Source organism: Rattus rattus, chromosome 18, assembly GCF_011064425.1.
Source record: "Rattus rattus isolate New Zealand chromosome 18, Rrattus_CSIRO_v1, whole genome shotgun sequence".
In the NCBI taxonomy this organism is placed as follows: Eukaryota; Metazoa; Chordata; class Mammalia; order Rodentia; family Muridae; genus Rattus; species Rattus rattus.
This window is the reverse complement of record NC_046171.1, coordinates 29402114-29413914: the sequence shown is the minus strand read 5'-3', so window position 1 is coordinate 29413914 and position 11801 is coordinate 29402114. Positions and strand designations below refer to the sequence as shown.

Here is an 11801-nt window from a genome sequence, read left to right as displayed (position 1 = left end):
TGTGGGGTGGGGGATGGTATAGAGAAACCAGAGTCAATCAACCCCCAATGACTGAATTCTGTAGCTTGCAGATTTTAAACTCTTTGTTGTAGCTTCACGTGAACTTTGTCTGGGTGATAAACCTTATTTCTGTACCTTATTTTCTTCCCAAGGTGTTACACTTGTAAATATCTTAGTTCCCTATGGTGCTTGGTTTCTGTCCTAATAGGCCTGATAAGGCAGTATTTTAGTTAATATGTAGTAAAATGTTGAGAGCTCTTTAACAAACCTCCTTGTCTTGAACTTGCCCTCAGAGAACACGTCTAGTAGTTTTCAGCTTCTTTCGCTCTTTCAAAAAAAAAAAAAAAGTGTTTGGTTTGAAAGTATTCCTATTTTCTTCTCTAACTCATTGCTTACCGTTAAGGCTTCCAGTTTTTAAAATAGTTATGAGATACGGTTTGCTAAGCATGCACAGTCAAAACCCAACTTCCTGCATATCTCAGCCAACCTCAAAGAAGTGCGGTGGCTGGCCGACCTGAGTGTTCTGCGTCAGGACTGTGTGGCCCGGCTCGCTGGAAAGCAATCTAAGTTCCTACTGCTTATTTTGCATGTGGAGAGCTCTTCCACGATCTAGCCTTTAGCCAGGGAACGTCTTTCAGTATGGGAGTAAAAGGAAGCTAAACTATAAAATAGTCTTGCTGCGATGTTCCGGGCTATCTGAGATCCAAAGGTCTACACCGGCTTCAAGAAGAGAGTACGATATTCTAACATCGCAAAAGAAAACAGATAACGCACCAGGCTCACTTGCAACCGAAGTATGAAGCCTAAAGAATTGTTAAAGCAACATGGAGACATGAGGACGCCAGCCGTGTAGGAAGCTGGCCTTCCTGAGGGATGAAGAGGATCCGCTGGCTCACCCCAAAACCTGCGAGCTTTGTGGTCCTTGGGTGCGTATGGATTTCCGTGGCGCAGGGTACCATTCTGAGCAGCTGCCTAACGTCCTGTGCAACTAACTTGGTAAGTTTCACCGGCTTCTCCGTTACAGAGATTAAGACAAAATTGTTTTCTTTTCCGGACAAAGTCGCAAGGAAAACTGCTTATTGTCTCCCCTTACCTGTCCCCCACCCCCACCCAAGGAAGGAGAAATATATAGCTTCAAAATACAAGGAAGGATATTTTATTTAATTGTTATCAAGTTCTAGATTTTTTTGGGGGGGGGATAGGAGGCCTTAAATAGAAGCAGATTTTACAAACTGTAAAATATTCTACCTAGTAATTTACTATAAAATGTTAATATTTGTTTAAAATATAAAATAGGCTTTTTGTACACTTTAAACTTTTTATTCCCCAGCTAACAGTGATTCTGTTATGGATGGATTGCTGACGAGGAACCAGGTGCAGAGGCTAGGTACAACATTTTGTGTCAAAAGACAGGATTATTTATGTCTTTATTCCTTCCTAAGAGTTCATCAGGTTTAATCAGTTTTGACATGAACATTTTTCTTTCCTATCGTTGTCCCTTTTATATGGATTATATGACATTGCCTCAATAGTGACTCAGGTGTGCTTAAGTCACTTAACAGTTATTGCTATGTTTATTTTAAGCTAACTCTTTATATTTTATATTCATAAATTAACTTGAAAAACCAAAGATAAAAGTTAGTTTGATATGTATGTTGTGTGCCTATATATAAATGTTTTTTGAGATAGAGGTTTGCTTTGTAGTCAAAGTTGGCCTCAAACTCCTGGCAATCCTCACGTCCCAGCCTGCTTAGGGTTAGAATTGCAGTAGCAAGCCACTATGACGGCCTTAAACATATAATTTTATATACAATCATCTCATCACCTCATATGAATTTCCCTTTATATCCTGAAGTTCTTTGGACAGAAGCTCTTTAACATACTTAGAGAGCTCTATTAAGAGCACGTACGATGGACGATTCCTTACTCTTGAGATTGATTTTGATTATTTTTCAAAACTACAGCCTTCGTTTTGTTTCTCGGCTCTCCTTACTGCTATTCTCTGTGTGTGGGCTCCATGCCCTCAGGGTTTGGCAGCCCAAACAGACAGTCAGTTCCTTTGTTGAGCTGCCTTCCGTTCCCCACCTACGGAGGCGGGCACAGCCCCTGAGGTGGCCATTGCAAGAGACACAGTCTGCTGGTTTGACCAGTAAATGGAATAACGTGTTCTGAGCTGAGCCGCCCACTCGGATCTGGGAGGGGCGGCAGTAGGTGGGCGGAGAGCTGAACATAGCCACAGTGAGGCATGAGATACCCACCTTAGTGTTCCCCGCCGTCCTTTTTAATACGACGTTTGCCGTGAAGAACCTCTTTGAAATTACGGTTTTGGTAGGTGGTTGATATTAAGGCAGTTTCTGTGTTTTTATTTAAACATGAAACACATTCTCAAATACAAGAATGTTAGGATTAAGTCAAGCATGGTGACTCCTGCCTATAACGTCAGCAGTCAGGAGGCAGACGCAGAATCAGGACAGCTTTGAAGCCAGCCTGGGCTACAGACTGGGCTACAGAGTGAGGCAGACAGTGACAATAAGAAGCCCACCGCAGAAGAGAATGTTCCTGGGGAAAGCACAAGGCTGAGTTCTGTGCTTGAGTAGAGGGGATTTTGTCTTGACTGAGAGACTCTATGTGTGAGCTCAATGTATTAATGGCCTTATATTTGAATTCTAGATGCCATGTGCTGCAGGAAAAAAATAGTGAATCTTCTCAAAGCTATTAATATTATGAGATGGTTTATAAAATAGAACCAACCAACCAACCAATCAATCAAACAACAACCCTCCCCCAAGGACTCATAGTCAAATACGAGTAGAAGTGCATTTTTCTCTCGATCCTCAGGGCACAGTAGAACATTAAAGACTTAGTTTTATCACAGTTTTCTCGGTTTTAGAAATGATTTAACAACTGAGGGCTAAGGTCAGGACTTAGCAGTGCCAGTTCTATTCTGGTAGAGTTTCTGGAAATTTGTGTAAGCCCAACTCTGCAGTGGCTGCCGCTGGAGGCTCAACAAGGTTAATATCATGTGACCAGTGCCCTGGTGGACATTGCAGTATGCTGACGTTTCAATGTTTCCATCACTAGACAGTTAAGAATCACTCATATATTGTATCCTAGTTTCATAGGATACTGTGTAATCCAGGCTGAAAGATACAAATTAGATAATAATGATACAGTTTAAAATTTACTCACCAGGAACCAACTAAGAGAGGATTAGAAAACCCAAGCTTCAGGAGGTTGCTCAGTTTAAAAACATCAAATGCAAATATCAGTACCTTTTTTATATGTCAATATAAGACACTGCAAAACAACAAAAACACGATAACTGGGTTAGGGTGCCTGCAGGAGAGACTCTTGAATGGTTAAGGGTATGCATTGCCCTTGCAGAAGCCTCAAGCTTGTTTCTTTCTTTCTTTTTTTTTTTTTTTAATTAACTTGAGTATTTCTTATTTACATTTCGAGTGTTATTCCCTTTCCCGGTTTCCGGGCAAACATCCCCCTAACTCTTCCCCCTCCCCTTCTTTTTGGGTGTTCCCCTTCCCATCCTCCCCCCATTGCCGCCCTCCCCCCAACAATCACGTTCACTGGGTGTTCAGTCTTAGCAGGACCCAGGACCCTTACACTGGTGCTCTTACTAGGATATTCATTGCCACCTATGAGGTCAGAGTCCAGGGTCAGTCCATGTATAGTCTTTAGGTAGTGGCTTAGTCCCTGGAAGCTCTGGTTGCTTGGCATTGTTGTACATATGGGGTCTCGAGCCCCTTCAAGCTCTTCCAGTTCTTTCTCTGATTCCTTCAACGGGGGTCCTATTCTCCGTTCCGTGGTTTGCTGCTGGCATTCGCCCCTGTATTTGCTGTATTCTGCCTGTGTCTCTCAGGAGAGATCTACATCCGGCTCCTGTCTGCCTGCACTTCTTTGCTTCATCCATCTTGTCTAATTAGGTGGCTGTATATGTATGGGCTACATGTGGGGCAGGCTCTGAATGAGTGTTCCTTCTGTCTCTGTTTTAATCTTTGCCTCTCTATTCCCTGCCAAGGGTATTCTTGTTCCCCTTTTAAAGAAGGAGTGAAGCATTCACATTTTGATCATCCGTCTTGAGTTTCATGTGTTCTAGGCATCTAGGGTAATTCAAGCATTTGGGCTAATAGCCACTTATCAATGAGTACATACCATGTGTGTTTTTCTGATTGGGTTACCTCACTCAGGATGATATTTTCCAGTTCCAACCATTTGCCTCTAATTTCATAAAGTCATTGTTTTTGATAGCTGAGTAATATTCCATTGTGTAGATGTACCACATTTTCTGTATCCATTCTCTGTTGAAGGGCATCTGGGTTCTTTCCAGCTTCTGGCTATTATAAATAAGACTGCTATGAACATAGTGGAGCACGTGTCTTTTTTATATGTTGGGGCATCTTTTGGGTATATGCCCAAGAGAGGTATAACTGGGTCCTCAGGCAGTTCAATGTCCAATTTTCTGAGGAACCTCCAGACTGATTTCCAGAGTGGTTGTACCAGTCTGCAATCCCACCAACAATGGAGGAGTGTTCCCCTTTCTCCACATCCTCGCCAGCATTTGCTGTCACCTGAGTTTTTGATCTTAGCCATTCTCACTGGTGTGAGGTGAAATCTCAGGGTTGTTTTGATTTGCATTTCCCTTATGACTAAAGATGTTGAACATTTCTTTAGGTGTTTCTCAGCCATTCGGCATTCCTCAGCTGTGAATTCTTTGTTTAGTTCTGAACCCCATTTTTTAATAGGGTTATTTGACTCCCTGCAGTCTAACTTCTTGAGTTCTTTGTATATTTTGGATATAAGCCCTCTATCTGTTGTAGGATTGGTACAGATCTTTTCCCAATCTGTTGGTTGCCGTTTTGTCCTAACCACAGTGTCCTTTGCCTTACAGAAGCTTTGCAGTTTTATGAGATCCCATTTGTCCATTCTTGATCTTAGAGCATAAACCATTGGTGTTTTGTTCAGGAAATTTTTTCCATTGCCCATGTGTTCGAGATGCTTCCCTAGTTTTTCTTCTATTAGTTTGAGTGTATCTGGTTTGATGTGGAGGTCCTTGATCCACTTGGACTTAAGCTTTGTACAGGGTGATAAGCATGGATCGATCTGCATTCTTCTACATGTTGACCTCCAGTTGAACCAGCACCATTTGCTGAAAATGCTATCTTTTTTCCACTTGATGGTTTTGGTTCCTTTGTCAAAAATCAAGTGCCCATAGGTGTGTGGGTTCATTTCTGGGTCTTCAATTCTGTTCCATTGGTCTATCTGTCTGTCTCTGTACCAATACCATGCAGTTTTTATCACTATTGCTCTGTAATACTGCTTGAGTTCAGTGATAGTGATTCCCCCTGAAGTCCTTTTATTGTTGAGGATAGTTTTAGCTATCCTGGGTTTTTTGTTATTCCAGATGAATTTGCAAATTGTTCTGTCTAACTCTTTGAAGAATTGGATTGGTATTTTGATGGGGATTGCATTGAATCTGTAGATCGCTTTTGGTAGAATGGCCATTTTTACTATATTAATCCTGCCAATCCATGAGCATGGGAGATCTTTCCATCTTCTGAGGTCTTCTTCAATTTCTTTCTTCAGAGTCTTGAAGTTCTTATTGTACAGATCTTTTACTTGCTTGGTTAAAGTCACACCGAGGTACTTTATATTATTTGTGTCTATTATGAAGGGTGTCGTTTCCCTAATTTCTTTCTCGACTTGTTTCTCTTTTGTGTAGAGGAAGGCTACTGATTTATTTGAGTTAATTTTATACCCAGCCACTTTGCTGAAGTTGTTTATCAGCTTTAGTAGTTCTCTGGTGGAACTTTTGGGATCACTTAAATATACTATCATATCATCTGCAAATAATGATATTTTGACTTCTTCTTTTCCGATCTGTATCCCCTTGACCTCCTTTTGTTGTCTGATTGCTCTGGCTAGAACTTCAAGAACTATATTGAATAAGTAGGGAGAGAGTGGGCAGCCTTGTCTAGTCCCTGATTTTAGTGGGATTGTCAAGCTTGTTTCTTAACCTAGGCTCTAACCCAGCCTAAGCCCAGGTTGTGGGGCTCACAACTACCTGTAACTCCAGCACCAGGCAAATCTGACTCCTTTCTAGCCTCTGAGATTCTGTACTCAAGTGCACACTAGAATCCCCCCCGCCCCACATAATTTAAAATAAAAAAATAAATCTTAATTCTCAAACTTTGCGCAACATCTAGAAAATTGCATAGTTTGTTTTTGTGTAGAAATAGATTGGCCAGTGTACTGGTTGGTTTTGTGTCAACTTGACACAAGCCGGAGTTATCACAGAGAAAGGAGCCTCCCTTGAGGAAATGCCTCCATGAGACCCGGCTGTAAGGCATTTTCTCAACTAGTGATCAAGGGTGGGAGGGCCCAGCCCATTGTGGGTGATGCCATCCCTGGGCTGGTGGTCTTGGGTTCTATAAGAGAGCAAGCTGAGCAAGCCAGGGGAAGCAAGCCAGTGAGCAGCACCCCTCCATGGCCTCTGCATCAGCTCCTGCTTCCTGCCCTGCTTGAGTTCCAAGTCCTGACTTCCTTTGGTGATGAACAGCAATGTGGAAGTGTAAGCTGAATAAACCCTTTCCTCCCCAACTTGCTTTTTGTTCATGATGTTCATGCAGGAATAGGAACTAAGACAGTCAGTAAAATGGAAAATAATCCAAATCTATGTAAGGAGTAAGGATAAAGTTGACAATTCATTCTTTGTTGACTTTTTCCCTATCTATCTATTCACTTTATATCCAGATCGTAGTTCCTCCAACTCCTCACAGTCCCCCCTCCTAGAACCCTCCCTCCATCCCTCTCCTCTTTGCCTCTGAGAAGGGGGAGGTCCCTCCCAGGGAACCAACCCCGGCACCTCAAATCACTGCAGGACTTCCTCCCCAGCTGAGGCCAGACCAGATAGCTCAATTAGGGAAGCAGGATCCACAGGCAGGCAACAGAGTTAGGGGAAGCCCCACTCCAGTTGTTGGGGGACTTGCATGAAGACCACACTGTATTTCTGCTACATATGGGGGGGAGGCACTATTCCAGCCCTTGTATGCTCTTTGGCTGGTGGTTTAATCCCTGAGAGCCCCACTTACCCAGGTTAGTTGACTCTGTTGGTCTTATTTTGGAGTCCTTATCTCTCCCACTCCCCGCCCCACCCCCGGTTCCTCAATCCTTCCTTCAATTCTTCCTCAAGACTTCCAGAGCTCTCTCTAGTGTTTGGCTGTGGGTCTCTGCATTTTTTATGGTCAGCAGCTGGATGAAGTCTCTCAGAGGACAGTTATACTAGACTCCTGTATGTAATCTAGGCTGAAAGATACAGACATAGCCTGAGGCTCCAGGGTAGTTAAAAGAGGAAGTCAGGCCAACAATGTGTCCAAAGAGATCAGTCAGCACATTCCCAGCAAATCGGAAGGGGTTGCAAATGCATTTATTTATGTCCGTCTCACACAGTACCTGTGCATCCAGGCCAGCAGTGACAAATACTGCTCTTAGCAATGTCTTAGCAACATGTAGCATCATTGTGACAAGGCTTTGACCAACAAAGAGGCATCAAGATCTCACAATGTGTCCCTGTGAATCCACACCCTGTTCAGTCGTGGTAATAGTTGTTTCTTCCATCCACACATAGACCTCCGTGGAGACATGGCTGGCTGGCACGTCCATCAAAGTGGAGTGCACAGGGGTACACAGTCTCCAAGGAATTCAGGTGCACAGTCACAAAAGTAAGCCCCTAGAGCATTCTGACACACGGTACCCTGTGGACACTGCAGGGATCCACAGTCATCAATTTCCAACTCACAGTTCATATCAGAATATGCTTGAGGGCAAACACGTGTACCTTCCTATCTCATTGAGGCATACAATCTCATTCACTCAGGAATGAGAAGTCTGACAACTCGTTCGTTGTTGTTTTTAAGACAAGATCTTTTAAGTAATTATATATATGTATATGTATATGTATAGAGAGAGAGAGAGAGAGAGAGAGAGAGCTTGAGAGAGAGAGAGAGAGAGAGAGAGAGAGAGAGAGAGAGAGAGATTTTTTTCTGTGTAACCCTGGCTGTCCTAGACCTGAGATACCCCTGCCTCTCTGAGTTCTGGGATTATAGCTGCATGCTATAATGTCTAGCTTTATAGATAAAGATTCAAGCTAACACAGCTCCACTTTTATTTTTTTTTTCGACATGGGGTATCATATAGGCTGGTTTTTTTTTCTTTTCTTTTCTTTTTTTGGAGCTGGAGACAGAACCCAGGGCCTTGCGCTTGCTAGGCAAGCGCTCTACTACTGAGCTAAATCCCCAACCCCTAGGCTGGGTTTTGAACTCCTTATGTAGTTGGATGACCTTGAGCACTCAATCCTGCAGATGCCCTGTTCGGTACCTGCATATAACAAACAAAAACAAAACAAAAAACAACGACAAAACAAAACAAAACAAAACAAAAAAACCCTCCATTACCACCAGGTGCAAATCACTTCTAGGAGCTACAAAAAGGGCATGATTAAAATACAAGTCATCAAAAACCTAAACACATTAAAAAAGAAAGCAAACAAAACCACATGATTTTTGTTTCATTAAAATAGTAGACAAATTTATAAGGGAAAATGCCAAAAACCTATGAGTAGGAATGACTTGGAAAGCCTTCTGTATCATGGGTTTTTGCTACCCTGCTTTAAGCCCTGGGTAAACCATGCTACCAGCCCAGGTTTCCTTGGATCTGCTGATGAAACACACACACACACACACACACACACACACACACACACACACACACACACACACACACACACATCTTTGATATGCTTTAGCTCAATGGCTGCGCTCTTGTAAGCTTCTCTCTGCTGGTCTGCCCTTCTTTTCACTCCCAGCTCAATGCCTTGTTCAGCTCCCTAAATCTGCCCTCAGCTTAATTATGTTTTTAATATCCTGCCTGTGATCCCAGGCTCAGTTAGAGAAACAGCCGATGGCCACTCTACCTGAGATCTCACATGGGTGATGGTTCTTTCTCTCTCCGAAGCATGGCGAATACTTTTCTCCTCCCCTGTGTCTACTAGCCTGCCTGTAGGAAAACTAGAAGTCCTGCGTATTCTGCCCAGCTCATTGGCTGCTAACATCTCTATTGATTGCTCAAGAACCAATTTGAGAACAAGACCTTCAGTGTTCACACGTAGATGTAGATTCCTGATCAAAACATCAGAACCACCCCTACAGCCTACAATGGGATTATAGAGGTGGGTTGAGGGTAAGAGCATTTGTTCTTGCAAGGACTTGGGTTCAATTCCTATGAATCCATGGTGGCTCACAACTCTCTGTAGTCCTAGATTTAGGTGATCAAACAGGCCTGCACATGGTAGGCATGCGTGCATCCTGAAAAAGTTTCATATTCGCACAGTAAGATAAATAACTCTTAAAAAAGAAAAGCCTGAAACAAATACAGACTTCCTAATAGTTTAACTATTTCAGACTTCAATTATTCTGTTTATTAGGAAAATAGACAGAAAATGATAAAAAGAAAGTTCCAAGGTGGAACAAGATATGGTAAGTGATATTTAAAACTTTGGATTAAAAAAGCACTTAAAATAGGAATAGGAATAACCACCAAAAAGAACTCTAGGGCTAGTGAGATGGCTAAGTGGGAAAAAGTGCTTGCAACCAAGCCTAGTGACCTGGGTTCAATCCCTAGGACCCATAGGATAAAGGAGTGGACCCACTCTTACAAATTGCCCTATGACTGTCACATCTGTCCTGTGATATGCTCAAGCCACCGCTCAATAAATGCAATAACTATAAACTGCTAAAGCGCATGTGATAACAGTCAACCTCAGGTCACCAAAGGACTGGAAAGGAAAAACCAATACATTATTTCTGCTATTAGTTTGGTAAAGTTTGAATATTTATGAAAAAATGCTCATGGTTAACAAAGATGTGGGGTCAGCATTCACTATAGATTCGGAGGTAAATTATAACTTTCTAGAAAACAATTTATTAATAAATATCAAGGATGGTACTTTTTTTTTTTAGCCCTGCCTGATCATCAAGGAACTTATTTGAGATTATTCGATCAGGAGTCTGTGTGGAAAGCTGCATATAGCAATCTTACACCAGGTGGGCATAGATACTTAAAAAGTTGTTTTGACAACGACTTTATGAAATTCGTAGGCAAATGGTTGGAACTGGAAAATATCATCCTGAGTGAGCTAACCCAATCACAGAAAGACATACATGGTATGCACTCATTGATAAGTGGCTATTAGCACAAATGCTTGAATTTCCCTATATGCCTAGAACACAGGAAATTCAAGATGGATGATCAAAAAGTAATTGTTTCACTCCTTCTTTAAAAGGGGGAACAAGAATACCCTTGGCAGGGGAAGAGAGGCAAAGATTAAAACAGAGACTGAAGGAACACCCATTCAGAGCCTGCCCCACATGTGGCCCATACATATACAGCCACCCAATTAGACAAGATGGATGAAGCAAAAGAAGTGCAGACCGACAGGAGCGGATGTAGATCTCTCCTGAGAGACACAGGCAGAATACAGCAAATACAGAGGCGAATACCAGCAGCAAACCACTGAACTGAGAATAGGACCCCCGTTGAAGGAATCAGAGAAAGAACTGGAAGAGCTTGAAGGGGCTCGAGACCCCATATGTACAACAATGCCAAGCAACCAGAGCTTCCAGGGACTAAGCCACTACCTGAAGACTATACATGGACTGACCCTGGACTCTGACCTCATAGGTAGCAATGAATATCCTAGTAAGAGCACCAGTGGAAGGGGAAGCCCTGGGTTCTGCTAAGACTGAACCCCAGTGAACTAGACTGTCGGGGAGGGCGGCAATGGGGGAGGGTTGGGAGGGGAACACCCATAAGGAAGGGGGGGAGGGGGATGTTTGCGGGAAACTGGGAAAGGGAATAACACTCGAAATGTATATAAGAAATATTCAAGTTAATAAAAAAAAAAAAAGAAAAAAAAGTTGTTTTGAGACAGTTTCTCTGTGTAGCCTGGCTGTCCTGGAACTCATCCTGTAGACCAGGCTGGCCTCAAACTCAGAGATCCCTTTGGCTCTGCCTCCTGAGTGCTGGAACTGAAGGTGTGAACCACCATCACCTGGCTAAACTTCTTTAAAATGTAAATTTATGTGTTCGTATTTGGCAGTGCTGTGGTTGAACCTAGAGCCTTGCATATGGCAAGCTAGTGCTGTACTACGGAGTCACGCACCAACTCTATTTTTTAATTGATAAATAAAAACATAAAATATTGTATTGTAGTAGTACAGTATTTGATTGAATTTTCTCTGAATGTTATGAGTTTAATCGTTTTCAATTCTTTTTTTTCCTTTTTTGCGGAGAAGTCTGTCTGTCTTTCTCCTCTCTCTCCTCCTTCCTTCCTTCCTTCCTTCCTTCCTTCCTCCCTTCCTTCCTTCCCTTCCTTCCTTCCTTCCTTCCTTCCTTCCTCCTTCCTTCCTTCCTTCCTTCCTTCCTTCCCTTCCTTCCTTCCCCCTCTTCCCTCCTTTCTCTCTTCCTTTCTTCCTTTCTTTCTTCTTTCTTTTCTTTCTTCCTTTCTTTCTTTCTTCTATGCCTTGGTGTTTTGCATGCACGTGTATCTGTGTGAAGGTGTCGGAACTCCTGGAGTTGGAGTTACAGTCGGTGATGAGTTGCCATGTGTTGCTGGGAATTGAAACCAGGTCCTCGGGAAGAGCAGTCAGTGCTCTCTTAACTGTTGATCCATTTCTCTAGCCCGTTGTTGTTGTTCTTGTTGTTGTTGTTGTTGGTGTGTGTGTGTGTGTATG

The 11801-nt window shown here is 42.6% G+C and overlaps 1 protein-coding gene across 1 annotated transcript in view; it reads left to right on the top strand.

The window, feature by feature from the left end:
• Positions 1–543: 543 nt before the first annotated feature.
• The window catches only part of Ros1 (ROS proto-oncogene 1, receptor tyrosine kinase), a 78410-nt gene continuing 67152 nt past the window's right edge, over positions 544–11801 (top strand). Inside the window, exon 1 of the mRNA XM_032888985.1 lies at positions 544–996. Within this exon, the coding sequence (XP_032744876.1) occupies positions 874–996 (123 nt within the window). The 5' untranslated portion in view covers positions 544–873. The remainder of the gene's footprint in view (positions 997–11801) is intronic.